Source organism: Achroia grisella, unplaced genomic scaffold (assembly GCF_030625045.1).
Source record: "Achroia grisella isolate CSIRO2021 unplaced genomic scaffold, CSIRO_AGI_Agris_v1 utg157, whole genome shotgun sequence".
Lineage (NCBI taxonomy): Eukaryota > Metazoa > Arthropoda > Insecta > Lepidoptera > Pyralidae > Achroia > Achroia grisella.
In genome coordinates this window covers 2225550-2242275 of record NW_026712653.1, presented here as the reverse complement: position 1 = coordinate 2242275, position 16726 = coordinate 2225550, and the positions used below count along the sequence as shown (strand labels likewise).

Genomic DNA, 16726 nt, shown 5'->3' with positions numbered 1-16726 from the left:
AAACAAAAGAATCCCTCAAAAATCTCCACGACGATCGGACCTGCGCTGCTCGCAACCAACAACGGTACAATCCCGTTATATCTTTATTATATCGTACTTAGTAGTACATAAATACTGTGTAACATATAAAAAAAGATGTACGAATAGAGAAACTGCATTTATGAAGTCGGTTGACATAAACATTGCAGTATACTGAAGCAAGTCGCCGCGGCGATTCCCCTGCTCGGTCACGGCACGCCCCTTCTTTCACGGTGTTGGAAAATATCTTTATTGCCCATGATTTTACAGTTTGGAGCTGTAAAGGGGAAACATTGTAGTTTGGTGCGTAACGAAAGAATTAGACGGATGACAGGCAAGGGAATACACGCATGCGTTTATGTGGTGACTTAGAGTGTTATTACATTATCATTTCGTTAGTTCACTATGTTTTGGTCATGCAAAAATGTTTTGTTATAAGTAACAAAAGATAAAACTGTCGTAAATATTTGTTGGGGTCTTTTAAGCTTATTTTGTAATATTTAAATGAATTCTATTTGTTTATACAGTTCTTCTTCTATTTGTTTATAGAAATTAAGTGTTATTGATAATCTTATAAATTAACTTAAAACCGTTATGGCTTCTTGGTATATTATGGTAGTTTGTATTATTGACATAAAATTTATAAAATTAAATAATTGAACCTACGAGAAACTAATTACTTCAGTACATTATTTGAAGCTGTGATTAAGTTGGTTTACGAATGCGATGGTAGACTCATATAAAAATACTAAATATTTGAATAAAGTTTCTGTTATATTATACTAAAGACCAGTGCCGGCTCCGCAGAGATGCATTACAAATCTTTGAATTTCTCGGCTTGTTCTATGCTATAACACGCATGTATTATACATATAAACTTTCCTCTTGAATCACTCTATTGCTGAAAACTATATTAAAATCCGTTGCGTAATTTAAAAGAATTTGTTTTATACTATGTAAAGATATGGTATCCTATATCATTGTGAAATGAAATTATATCGCAAGGAATTTTAATGAAAACTGATAAGACTATTATACTTATTATGTGTGGTTTATTACTTGCCGACTTTGATTATTCTTTTTGCAATCAATAAGCTTCTAAATAATGATAAAAAGTTACGCAATAATAATGTAACCTATTCAAAGCAAATAAATAAATAAATAAATGTTCATATGAAATCTACAAAGATTGAAATCTCTCACTAATTAGTACGTAATGTTAAAATGAAATAACGCGATAGGTCAGTTTCGTAATAAACCTAAAAGCGGTCCAAGTGCCTGGTGTCCTATATCACTGTGAAATGAAATTAGATAGTATTAAATTCTGATAGAAACTGAACAGGCTTTTTTAACTTATTATGTGTGGTATAATAGTTACGGAATCTGATTATTCTTTTTTGCAATCAATAAGCTGTATTTACTACTGTGCCCCATATAAATCTCTTCTAGATTTGTATGGGGCATAGTAGTAAGTACTAGTAAGTAATTTTTTTATTTGACACGAAATTAAAAATAACTAATTATGCAATAATAATGAAACCTATTTACAGCAAATAAATAAATAAATGATAGCTCATATGAAATCTTCGAAGGTTGAAATCGCTCATTCATTAGTACGTAATGTTAAAAAGAAACAAACATAACGTGACAGGTCAGTTTCGCAATAAACCTAAAAGCGGTCCAGGTGCCGCTGGCAGCCCGCCACGCGTGACTCACACCTGCGGAACCCTAATTCTGGATGCACACGTCTGCCATCTGTTGCTAATGAAGATTGTCAGCGGAAATTATTATGCTATCACCCTTTTAAGGATCTTGGAAAACAGGTGCTGCGTGTGTGTATCAAATAATAATAATATTGCCTATGATAAACAGGTTATCTATATATATATAGGTGTATCTATATATATCTGGGGATATATATAGATGATACTGATGACATCTTAAATATTTTTTTTGTAAATACATACATATTTTACTTAGAAAACACACTCAGAACAATAGAAGCTTTCGTACTTATGAATACAATTAAAATTATGTTTGCACTGTAGGAAGAATCGAACCCGCGACCATCGGAAACTAAACGGTGCGTTAAACCACTAAACTACGGAGGCTGTCAAAAATTATAATAAATAAATATATATATGAATTTATTTATAATGTAATCTGTTTTTGTCCAACTATAAAAATAAAAATAAAAATTCATATCGTACAGCTAGCAAGACAGTTAACGATGACATTCGATTTTAAAATCTAGGCGTTTAGTTCGATTTGCCTGTCTATGAGCTCGTTTAAGATTAACACACGCGTTTATAGCCTTTAGCTAAGGTGAGACGTGCTCAAAATAAGCCCCTCTTCCGGCGCCAGAAATATCGCCGAGCATCGACTCCTGCGCACATCCGATGTCACGAACAGCGAGCCGTTCACTTGATTACAAGGCTTGTTTCCGCGATCAAATAATCATCAAAGAAAATATATTGATTGATATGTTTATTATTAGAGAAATTAAACTCATTATGTTGATTATACAATTTATTATTTTAGAACATACAATGTATACACATTTTAATTAAAAAATGTGAAGTTACAATAATTATTTAAAAGAGTGTTGCTCTTTCTCGCAAGTTACTTTTTCGGTCGTCTTGTGATTTTATGAATAATACAAATTTTTCTAATATATATAATATTAGAAAAATTTGTATGCAAAAGTCATTTCACTTTGTTCTGCTGAATTTCTACAGTTCATTTGACAGCCCTTGTCATCTGTTCTCGTCACTGACTCGAGGTCTACACTATAGGTAAACACCATAGATTAAATAATGTAATTATTATTGCTACAATATGAAAATAAGAATTTTATGTGATGTAGAGATATGAATTAACAACAGCAGTCCAACTTATGATCAGTTACCGACAGCTGAAAACATACAATTTCAGTTGAAGAGCTATTTCATGCCATAATTTAAGGAAATGATATATGGACGCAAGATATCTCATCCGGAAAGGCAGCGTAATGATATCACAGTTGTTATATGATAACGTGATATTCGAGATGCTGTTCATAGGCGACTATATCATTTACCATCTTACCATCAAGTGGGCCGTCAGTTTATTTGCCACTCTAGTTTCAGCTCTCTTTAGAACTAGAAGCAATTACAAAGTTTTATTTCAACACAATTTTACTAAGCTATTACAAATCACTGATTCAGCAATATAGAAATACGATTCGCCAAGTGGCTGCCCGGAGATTGAACCCCGGTCTATTTGCGTGCTGGCGGGCGGCCAGCGTCGCCGCACGATTGTTTGACCCGTTTTCTTCTCATCGAAACACTGGATGAGGTACTTGATAGTAAACAGTATTGATATGACCGAGATACAGCACGCAGAATCCGTAATCTGAGGCTGTAATGGACCCCAAACACATAGATTTAAGAAACTTAACTGAAAGTCAAAATAGTCGAGACGAATAGAGACATAGACGAGATGTCTATAATAAGATAATCATTATATTAAAACGTGAAGCATAAATTTTGTACCCCGTTTTACGAATATTGCGCGGATGTAGGAATACGAAATTACGCACACTTATATTTTACTAGCTTTTGCCCGCGGCTTCGCTCGCGTTAATTTATCCCCTTAGGGGTGGAATTTATCAAAATCCTTTCTTAGGAGATGCCTACGTCATACTACTATGTAGTTTTATGCAAAGTCTCAGCCCGATCGGTTTAAAATTGACAAAGTTTCATTTAAACTTTCATCCCCTATTTTATCCCCTTGGGTGTAGAATTAATCAAAATCCGTTCTTAGCGGATGCCTACGTCAAAACATCTAGCTGCATGCCAAATTTCAGCCCGATCCGTCCAGTTGTTTGGGCTGTGCGTTGATAGATCACTACGTCAGTTACCTTTGAGTTATATATATTTAGATATAGAGAAGGAATTCAGAATGTTAACGTATTATTAAAATTATGCAGAAAAAATAGATTAAATCAATAAATTAAAACACTACACACTATACCATGTATTTGACATACAACGCACAGAAGTAATAGGATCTAATAATGTCAAACTTATAATTAAAATAAATTATGGTCGAATTTCAACCATTGGGCGACCAGTAGTATTATTATAGAGCTCCCGATGCTCCGTCACTCGAGCCTGAGGTTCCGGAATTAAACAAAACAGTAATGATATCTCAAGTTCACGTAAATAGTTCAAATTTCAAAATATGTGACATTACAATTGGGATAGAGGAGTCTCTAATGAGTCATAAATATGACAAACTGACAAGAAAAGACAAAAATCACGAAATTCTTGTGATATATTATGATGATATATAATAATAATAATCTTAGGACAATTCACACAGCGCCATCTAGACCCAAGTTAAGCTAGCTAAACCTTGTGTTATGAGTACTAGATAACTGATACGTATACATAATTTTTTTTGTAAATACATACATATTATACATAGAAAACACCCAGACCGATACAAACAATCATACTCATGAATACAAATGCTTGTGCCGTGCGAGGAATCGAACCCGCGACCAGCGTTCGTAAAGCGGTGTGCTATACCGCTAGACCACCGAGGTATTCATATTTATATTTATACATAAATATGAATATAACTAAAATTTGTTTTGTTTACAACAGCACCGTCAAATAAACGATGATGTCACGACATTCCATTAATCAAGACCACCAAACCTTTTTTACGTACGTGTAACATAATGATGATGTAAATTTTTTAAATTCCTCCACGTTGGTCCGTCGGGGTTGATAAAAAAGGACATCGCGCCGATCCAACTGGTGCGCGGCGTCTTTGTTGGAAGTTGTAATTCATTCAGCATTGAACTAGATACCAGCCTCGGTGATGTAGCGGTTTAGTTGCGGTGGTCGCGGGTTCGATTCCTCGCACGGTTCAGACATTTCTATAATATGTACATGTTTGTCTGTCTCCCTGTTTACTTTCCGCGTTTAAACGGCTATAGGGATATTGATGAAATTTGAATATGAATAGTAATGCGAGAACGGATCTACGTTAGCTTTCATCTAAAAAACAAAGAGATAAAGTTAATACCTTAGTCGTTAATAAAATAACGTACTTTTAATAACAAACATCTCGCTGATATGATAATAAGAACGAAAACATACGCTGTATTTTTTTTAATATCTATATAATAATTGGGTTCATGCAAAACCAAGGTGAAATAATTAGGGTTAAATAAAAAATATATAATGCAACTTTTTTTCTACAGTGTGCTGGTGGGTGCACCGGAGGCGGAACCATACCAAGTAGAGGGGGTGACCAAACCTGGTGCGGTGTATCGATGTGACCCAGCCAGCCGAACATACACCCAGAGGCCGTTGCATGGATGCTCCCTTATGGACTTCGACAAAACTAAAAGTAAGTTCACAAATCATAAAGAATAAATAGAATAAAATGAAAATAAAAACTAATTTACTCATGCAGGACATTTTAGTCATATTTTTTGTCTACCGTCCAGTTCAGTATACAGATCCAATTGTAAAAAACTGGTAACAAACTCAACATATATTTACCGTGCGAGGAATCGAATCCGCGACTATCAAAAGCGATGTGCTGAACTGCCGATACCGTCAATTACAGATACATTACGATTACTCTATATTGAGATTCGATTCTATAGTAAATCTGAAGATTAAAAGATCCGTAATATGATTATTAGTGAAAAAAACGAGAATGTCGATATAGAAAACAGATCTGTGTAACTTGTTAGCGCTGAGTAAGAATCTGCAGGCAAAAACGAATAAGGAAACTGATTATAAATGCGAAATAAATCAAAGAAGAGATGGCATCAGTCCATTTCATATTGGCAAATAAAATATACATCTCGGGTACAAACCGACATATCCATTTACGAGCAGCCCTCTAGTTATTGAACAATGACGTATTACGTTGTGTGTAGATTATGCCTTATATGGCATCCTTTGATATTAGTTTTTATTCAATTTCTTTCTATATTCAATTGTCAGTGGATTAAAGAGAAATTTATAAATATATAGACGGTAGGAGTTATTAAATTAATTTAGTAACACTAGCTTTGTCATTTGAAATATAGTAACGTGTTATGCTGGGAATGTTGCAGGTTTTTATTAGAGTTCTCTTAAGAGGAGTGTGTCCATGGAATAAAATTACGATGTAGGTATTCTTCAGTGGACGGTAGGAAATATAAATAAATTTTGACGTTCATGAGCGGCTAAAATGTCCTACATGAATAAAGGATTTTTTAATTTGAATATGAAAATATTTGTTCTACTTCTATTCAACTTTGTGTCTCCCTTCAGCCGAGCGTGATAGCAATACTTTCAATCGAAGTTTTGCCGTAAATAATTACGTTTTGTTCTACCCGGTTTATTCAATTATTACTATAGTAAACATTAGCTTTTGTTTCGTTTTTCTGAAAATTAGGTAATTCTATTCTTTGGTTATAATCATGTTTTTATAATTGTAAAACAAACTTGTTAAAAGAAAATCTGACATATGTGAAACAATGATATTAGTTGCCTTATGTTATGCACAAAATTTAATCGAGTTTAGTTAGTTGTTGTAGAACATTTTCATACTAACATGGATTATACGGAGAGTAGTCAGGGGCATGCAGCCTTAACAGAAATGTGATATGTGCCAGACATTTTTGAGTAAAAACATTGGAAAAAAAATGTTTATGTTTGGTACAGTGCAATCGATCATCGCGTGAAAGCGGCGGGATCGATTTCAGTAGAACTTTTTGTTTAGTTCATACTGTTTGTTTTCGTACTGAACATAAAGATGTCAAGTGTTATTATAGTAACATTAATGTAGTTTTTTTTGTCAGTAGAGTAGACAGTAGCTACTTCGTACGTTGTATGTTTCTTGTTTAATTTCCCAATCGTATTCAATTATTAATAATTATTATACTATTAGTAATAATAATATCTATGGACGATTCACATAGCGCCATCTAGTTCGAAGCTAGCAGAACTTGTGTTGGTACTAGACAACTGATATAAATACATGGATACATTTTTCGAAAATACGTATTAATATGTGTAGAATACGCCCAGACCGATATAAACAATCATACGCATGTATAGGGGAGCGGGGGGCACATTGTTACAATTTTTAGATAAATGTTAATATGACAAAAGCTATGAAACAAATTATACATTGGATTACTTACAAAGTTAGTATGTCTATTTAGCTATTAAAATATGACAGAAAATTTATTAAAATGTATGTAATTTTTTCACGATGGGAAATTTAACAAACAAGTCGATTGTAACATCTTACCCCCCAATTGGGGCTAGTTGTTACATCATCGGGGCACGATGTTACGGTAGATAAATAAACACAATCATTAATTATACATATTTTTTTATTATTATTTTAAAACATTATAAACAATAGACATCATTTTAAACAGTCTTGTAACATTTAAAACCAGGAAACCAGTCCTGCCCAGCCATATTATTTTTATACCAACTGGGGGGAATATTTTTTAAATCGAGTTTTATAGAAATAGTAATAATCTTTATTCAAATAAACTCATTACAAGCACTTTTGAATAGTCATATTTTGATTCTACCACTCATTCGGAATGCAGATTCATCACAAGAAGAATGAGCAACAAACTTGTGTGTTGCTCTTTTTAATAGATGTTTTTTTATATAAATAATTACAGTATAACACGCACTCATTATTAGTGTAATTAGATAATATTGTCAGTGCTATGGATTTGAAGTTTTTCTATAAAAACATTATTATCGTTAACGAATTCTTCAATTTTATAGTAAGCTTAAGCGTAGTTGTTACATGTAACAACTTACCCCAAACAATTGTAACTACTTGCCCCATGATACGTTTTTTAATATAAATTGAAGTCATCATTAATGTATATCAATATCAGAATAAAATAATATTGCAAATTCAAGGTAGATATGTAATGAACGTTCAAGGTTAAAAATTTTGAGGAAATAAAAGATATAGACATCAGAATAAAAAATTGTGATTTTTTTACTTACTTGGTTGAAATCGAGACACATGCACACAATAGCTCCTTTGCGCTTGGCGGGTCATTGATAGTTTTTATCTAGTGCACGACGTTATAACAACACAAATGAGTCAAATTATATCCATCAAAGAGTTTAAAAACCCGGTAAAAACGCGTGTAACTTCCTACCCTGCAACAACGTGCCCCCCGCTCCCCTACAAATGTTCGTACCGTGCGAGGAATCGAATCGCGACCATCGTAAGTAAAGTGGTGTGCTAAACCGCTAGACCACCGAGGCTGTTGTATAAATAAACACACAGATATACCTTCTATATATTTAGAAGGGCAGTACATAAAAATATATTTTATTATTAATTTATTAGTGATTTAAATAATTCCCAAGTCTCCACAGTTGCCCCTCCGATCCATCTCCCATCGAATTCAAACAGGTATCGAAATTACGTCTTCTTGAATCTTGGCTGAAACCTTTAGCGGAGCCCAAAGACTAATGTCATGGCCTTCAGCTGCTGAATTAGTCCTTCCACTGGATTTGGAGTGCCATCTCCACTGCAACCAACAGCATTAGAATTATTTAAAAAAACTAGTTCTAGCAGCCTGCGCAGGCGCATGCCGGCAGCACGCGTACTGATTTACAACCTCAATGGACAAGACATCGATGCCACCATGGTAGTTCCTCGCCGCCGTGCTTTGTCTCTCTCGAGCCGTAATGTCTTATATCAAATGAAATAATAACATACGACTATTTACATAAAGTCGTTAATCATTTTATTCTGTTCACTTCTGTGTCTGGAGACCAAGTGGGTAGGATAAATTTATTGCTCATTCTCAGTCTCAATGCAATAGTATCTTTTAGAGTTTATGAATGGTGTAATAAAGAAATCTATTCGTAGTAATTTACACTAGTATCAGAAATATGACGATTTGTTTGTCTATCCGTATCGCTTGTCAAGACTGAACGATTGAATGGATCTCAATGACGTTTGATTTAATTGTATCCAGAGGGCGGAGATTTTCTTTTTCAAAAACATAGACAAAGTCACGGTAATGGCTTGTAGTTTATGAATTCCACTAATGGATATTTCTATAACAGAAATCAATGGATGTCATAATTCGCTTCGCTTCGATCACTCATAGATACACCTCTACTTCTCATCACACAGGTTCACCTCTCGTTTCTCCTCTGGCGATGAGATGGCCTTTTTTTCCACACGATAATAAAAAAAGAGGGGTCTCTTTTACTCCACAAACAATCGTCATAACTCGGCGATTCCTTGTCGCAGAAAAAAACATATTGCTAACAATCCCCTGTCGTCTAATTTTACATATTTAGACACAGGTATCATAAAGTCCATCGTCTCATCATCAGTTCTATTGCCGTTTCATGTATAATAATAATAATTTATTTATTTGCTTACTACTTGGTACAGTTTCAAATCAATATATAATGACTACATATACTGCAATTTATTAAAAAATGCATCCCACAGTGATTCCAAACAAGCCTCTGTGCCCCAATGGTGAGAACCACAGAATGTTTTCGACATTTTTAAACTGTGACCCAATAAAGATGGCCGGCGGCCACTCCGGACAATGCAAACACAATGAATCACGAGCAGCTCTCCAGATTCCGCAAACCGCACTAAATAAACGACGGCATCTCACCGAGTTGCACAATGGGTTTAATTTTATGCCCCGAACTGCAATCAGGACGGGCGAACGAAGCGGCGGAGAACTCGAGGCCCGCGTAGTTTTTGATACTACGATGGCATCAAACGGTGAAACAAAATCGCATCTTTCTTTTTATATTACGATGGTGGCAATCAAGCTGATGGTAAAGGGTTACCATAGTCTATGAATGCCTGAAACACCAGAAATAGAAACGGAAATCGAAATAATCTTTATTCAAATAAACTCATTACAAGCACTTTTGAATAGTCATATTTTGATTCTACCACTCATTCGGAATGCAGATTCATCACAAGAAGAATGAGCAAGAAACAGCAGAGGTGGCGCCTACGCGTTACCGACATTTAAGAAACCATAGTATATCTGTTGCGAAACTCTTTCGATATTAATTTTATTTTTGTATTCTCTAATCAAAAATTATAAAACTAAATTATATATGGTCACTCTATCACAACCATCAAAATATTTATTTCTTTATAAACAGTTTTACTACATATTTCTACAACATAACGTATCAGCACGAATAATAAATAAATTTAAAACAAAATGTAGAATTTTATTTTCATTATGTATATGAAAATAAGGTACGATGTAATAGACAATGTTATGTTATGATAAAGGTCCTTAAATAAATCATCATCAAGTGATTGTTTAATTGCGACCCTCGACTGAGAAGATTGTGCATGTCTGATTTATTTTAAGAATGTATAAATCGATTTTTGAGCTTACCAACATGTGAGGAAGGTATGCTGCCCTTCCAAAGTGCACAAGGATTTGAACTAAAATACCTACGAGTAGATATTAAATTAAAAATTTATAAACAAAGGCATTGAATATATTTTATGATTCATTAGAAGAACACAAAAGTTGTGAATTCGTAAGAAACAAACGAACTTCCGTATTTATAATATTAGGTAGAACAACGAATCCTATTGTATATTATCTGGAAGTACTTATTTATTTTGGAAGTACTTACATGTTATATTGGATTGAAAGTTCTCCTTAAAAAGATTGACAAAGGTTACTCATAGCACAGATAATATAATATTACATACTCATAGTATGTGTTATGTTATCTGTGCTCATAGTTTATGGTCACTCTATAAATAAAATCATAAACATCGTACAAATTCAATTGATTTATTAGTGTATTGCACTTTCCTTCGAATAAAAAATGAATGAATTATGAAAAGGGGATATATGTTATTTGTTTTGTTTCACACGCCCACTTTACACATTTTAGTGTTGTCTTTAATCGTTTACATCCTGAGTCTAGACAGGTTTGTATATACAGATGTAAGGATGTATGACACATTTGCTCTATTTCTTTAGTTTTAACATTAACTGAAAAATTGGGTGAATATAATTCAGTGTGTGAAAATAGGAAGTTCTAAATTTATTTCTCTTATATTTTAATTATCTACTAGCTGAGCGAGTCCTTATACTATTTTTTTATATACCGTTTGAAAATAAACAAGCATATAAGTATATTTTAAAGGTTTTTGTGTAATGTGACGTCCTCGAGGTCTTAGTGCTTTAGAACACAGTTTTACTTCCGATGGTCGCGGCTTAGAATCTTTGTACGGTACAAACATTTGTAATCACTTGCATCGGTCTGGGTGATTCCTATGTATATTTTGTGTGTATTTATAAAGAAAATATGACTTTAAGTATTTATATTAGTTGTCTAGTAACAATAAAACAAGTCAATTGTCCTGAGATATTCTTATTGTATTAGTGAAAACCACGCCCAAGTAAGTTATGTCGTTGTTTACATAGACAAAAATTCTAACAAATAACAAGTCCCCCAATAATAGTTTTTCATATAGGTACATATTTTATGTACAGCGCGTTTTTCTACCGTTATAAATTTCGGTAAATACAAACGAACTATTCGTATTGAAATTTTAATTTTCGAATTAGAATAATATTTATACGATATTTCCAAGCTGCCAGTTCTATTTAGATCTATCGATACATTAATTACACAATCGAATATCGATTCGTAACATTAATTCCTAATTCGAAACATCGATTACTTAGAATATAACGAGTAGCTGTTTAATACAATTAAAAAGAACTCGATGGGTCGTTATAATAAAAAATAGCTGTGTAGAACACATTTCTCACGATGCGATTAGAAGCGATTGTAATTTATTAGCTGCATTTAATTGAATTTAAATTAGTCGATGCGTTGGCGTCATCTTTAACGGTTGGTACAAGCTACTGTACAATCGATGGATTTAATGTAAACATGTACTCGATTCATTGTATCGATAATATCGATATGGGTTACATAATGTTCGCCATAAACTTAAATGTATTTGCCCATTGGAAAAATAACAGAGGCGATAACGGTTTTGTAATTTTAGTATTGATTTGTTTTCGGTAAATAAGTGAGAATGAAATTATGTAATATAAACCTTCTAAAAAAATCTGGAAATTATACATAATTACTATAAAGGTTTAGAAGAAGTAAGTGAAACAAACGAAAACAATAGTTTTGCTTTATGCTACGAGTATTTATAGACAATTACCAACTAAACTCAAAACAACGTTTGGTATATGTATGTGTCATAACAAAATATAGGTTATTTTTTATCTTCGAATAGATATGAACGCAGCACGTAAAAAATCTTGGCTCTACTAGTACTTTTTGATCTCAACAGTTTCAACCTCTAAATGACATTTAAAATTACGTTTGATTCAAGTGCAAAAGTTATAAATATGACTCAAAATTAATATATTCAATATTTTATAAATTGTTTTACTTTATAATACGCACTCCCAATGAGTGGAACACATTTCCAGCGTTCGTGTTCCCGGAGATATACAACCCCTGACTCATCAAGTCTATGGTGATTAGTTAGGAAAAATCACGGCATCTTACCACGTCTTATTTTTATTAGTAGTAGTTAGTAGAGTTACCGATATTTCGGCAGTGTTTCAACCGCCATGGTCACGGGTAAACAGTGTACCCGTGTTCATGTCGATGGTGTAATTCCGTGATTTTTTACTAATTGTACTTATAAATAATGACCGTGTCAAATTTAAATGAGTATATGTGGTGAATATATCCTATGGTAAGTATGGTAATAGTCTATGGTGAACGTACTACATCCTAGGTCTCGCTATCATTTCCTAACAGATGAGGTAAGACCAAGCGCAAAATCATTCATAACAAAATTTATATGTTTGCATCAGCTCAGCCGTACGAACTCTTGGCTCGAGAAACGATTACAATAACGCCGGTTTTAAAGTTTTTTTTTCTGCCAAACGTAAATATCTTCTGTTTATCGGCCTAAATATAAATGAGTTCGCGTGGGAACAAGTGACGTAGTGCTGGCTGAAATGTATTTACGATTTGTGGGTGAAGTTACAGTGAACTAGTTCGGTTTCTTTAATGGAAAGATGATGATGGAATATGTTTTATATGAGTATATATAGAGTAACAATGTTAAAGAAATGTAGTTCCTAAAAATGGACAGACAAAGTAGCTACTCGAGGTTGCGATATGGGCTCGTGACATTTTGTAGTCATCAGCATGCCCTAAAACGGAACAGATAAAATTGAAAGCGAATCTAATCTGTGTGAGCAGCAGGTATCGCCTACGATGCGCCCACGCACGCCCACGTGACCCACTAAGATTTCGTAACGCTAACACTGCGCTTACGCTAATTACGCACCGCTAACGAATTTAATCGATTTAACGGGTTATAAGGCAGTGAAAGTGCTATGTTACTGATCAACTATGCCTCTTCAATAACAACTAGTGGTCGAAATTCAACTATAATTAATTGATTTGAACATTATTGAAGTTTTATTGGCAAAAACTTACTTCGCGTATTAATATCTTAATCTTAATAATATTATATATGCGAAAGTTCGTGAGTATGGATGTTTGCTACTCTTTCGCACTACTACTGAACGGATTTTGATGAAACTTTACAGTAATATAGTTTATGCATCAGAATAACATATAGGCTATATTTTGTATTGAATTTTAATGCGGATGAAACCACGGGCACATCTAGTTAGCTATATTTTTACTTTAAGCAAATTTACTTTGATTGAAGTTATTTTTTTATTGATTTCTGTTATAGCAGCCTCGATTCACCGATTTGACAATTAACAATATTGACATCTTGCTTGACCTATTATAATAATAATATTCCTGTGTGATTTTCACAGCGCCATCTAGTCCCAAGCTAAGTTGAACTTATGTTATCTATACTAAACAGCTGATATATATTACTTACATATATATTTTTCGAAAATATATAATGTACATATAAAATACCCAGACCAATACAAACAATCAAGCTCATGAATACAAGTTTGTACCGTGCGAGGAATCGGCTACTATCGGAAGTGCTCGTAAGTTAGTGTGCTAAACCGTTAGATCACCTAGGCTTGAGCTCCTAGAGTATGTAATTTATTAGTGAACTGTTATTTTGTTTGTTTTTTAGATAAAAGCTACCCTAGATCCGTCCTCGATTGTCCCTTGTGTTTATTTATCTATTTACATAAATACAACAGATACAAGAGACAATGATATTTTTAAATCCTGTACTGCGAATAGCTTTCTACCTTCTCATTGATAGTTTTATCTCTAAAAATAACCGTTACAGCATCACGTTAATACAGTCACGTGGTTCAACAAAGATCACCGAGGCTAAACCTATGACTCTAACAAATTATCATCTAAAAGAGAATTTAAATCTCCATTGTAAGCCCATTTTAGAGAAGGCCCATGAATCTCTATGTTACAAAGCACGATGTGATAAGAAAGTAGCTGATAAGTCGGCGATGGTGTACAGAAGCAGTCGATTACAATGGGCTTGTGAAATACCACACCGACGCTATGAATGATAGCGTGTAGTGATGTGCATCACATATTTATATCCGTAACCGCGGATAACCGTAGAAAAAAGATCAGTATATATAGATATAAGGTCTGAAGATTCATTGTTGTATATTGAATGTCATTTTCATTATTTAACATGTAAAGCTATAAATATATATTTTTGCTGTGTTCTTGCAATCGAAATTCTTCTGTACATGTACTGATAGCATTGCTATACTATCACTGCAGAAGATTTTGTCATAATTAGAATTTGCGAAAAAACTTTTAACACAACTGCTCATAGCCGAAGTTGTAGTTCAAAATGTACATCATAAATATAGCTATCATTATATATTGCGTCACTTGTGTTGACCATAGGACTATTTATATATCAATAACCGCGGATCTATACACTAATAGTTGACATTCATATCCGTCTTAAAATTTTAGTACATCACTAATGCAGTATGTCATTTTTAGAGACGAATCGGTATCGATGTATTTACATGTCGATGATTAGGTTACTTTCTTCTATGTTTATTGTTATGTATATAATATTTTAAATTAAAATATTAACTGTCAATTAATTGATAACACTTTCTGAAATAGGATCGTATGTCACTCTGTGTTAACTTTTAAATTAGATGTTTTTATTTTAAATGTTAAAATTTATTTAAAATTTGTGTACATAACAATGCTAGAATATAATTTCGGAAGCTGATTGTAATACTTAAATTATTTCGAATAACTATAATAAGATGTGTTGCTGGCAGCTTGTCCCTTCATTATTTTTACTTTCTTCATTTTTTTGTCAATTTACACTTGTTTGCCCTCTTGGGAATTATATATACCTAAGATATTTAATATATATAGATATATAATAAGATCTTGTAAAGGGAGGATGTAAAGGGAGGGGACGCCCTAAGAAAAGATGGATGGATTGTGTGAAAGATGATATGAATAAAAGAAGAGTATGTTCAGATATGACGACCGATAGAGAGCAGTGGAAGAGAATGACATACTGCGCCGACCCCAAATAATGGGATAAAGGCAAGGCATTGGTGATATAATAAGATCTTGTGCTCCCGCTCCAGTCATAAAGTATTATGAGTATAACAAGAATATTGATTCGTTACGAAAACAAGTTTGTTAGTAATAAATACCTTACATTTGAGCTTGAAGAACATTAATAGAATTATATGTAAGAGCGATCAGATAGATCGCTAAATATAGACTTTATATTAATCTACACATGTTCCAAGTCATCTGTACTTTCGTTTACAAGAAATATATAGATGCATCTGGGCAATTAATTTGCATAATGAGCAATAAACTCGCGGCGCCGCATAGTTTAGAGATTTATCTATTAACTATCGATAACCTTAACTATTAACCTTGCCCCTCCCTACCTATTTGCATGTTCAGCTTGAACCGGCGTTATCTTGTGAACCTCTTATCTGAACTATGAAAAAGAATGCGCTGCCTTCATAACTTGACTATTGACTTGTTATGCGATTATTCGGCAATTAAACTGGATTGTTTTCATGTCAAATGTGAAACTATAAAATATATAGTTTAATGAATTTTAAATTAATTAAATATTATTATTAACTGACCTGAGTTCATGCTCATTTTGTCATCCTCCACTGGTGCCCCGCCAGCGTAAACCTTAGCCGGTATTATTTGATTGTCTTTACATAAAAAAGTAACCAGGTAATCCTACTATCATCCATATATTGTTTTTTTTGGTATTTTTTGTGCACAAACAATCTGTCACAATTGAACATTAAGTAGTACGTTTTTATTTATTTTGGGTTATTTCGTCATGACAGGCTCGGTATGTGTTACACACACCCATAAAAAAATTAAAATGAAATTCAAAACTGCTTAAATTTATTTGAATTAAGAATTCTATATTCTCTTCTATTTTATTCTATACTAGCTGTTCCCACGACTTCGTCCGCGTGGAATTTAACTTTAATTTTCTAAAATAAAAGTAGCCTAAGTTCCTTATTACATCAGCTACTTGCCAAAAAAAAGTCCCGTCAAAATCGGTCCAGCCATTTCATCTCTGAAATGGCTGGACCTCTGAAAAAGCCGGAACAAACAGACAGACAGACAAAAATTGTAAAAAATGTTATTTT

At 33.4% G+C, this 16726-nt stretch overlaps 1 protein-coding gene across 1 annotated transcript in view; it reads left to right on the top strand.

The window, feature by feature from the left end:
• The window catches only part of LOC131841035 (integrin alpha-8), a 164557-nt gene that overhangs the window by 55221 nt on the left and 92610 nt on the right, over positions 1-16726 (top strand). Inside the window, exon 2 of the mRNA XM_059189267.1 lies at positions 5276-5424. Within this exon, the coding sequence (XP_059045250.1) occupies positions 5276-5424 (149 nt within the window). The remainder of the gene's footprint in view (positions 1-5275; positions 5425-16726) is intronic.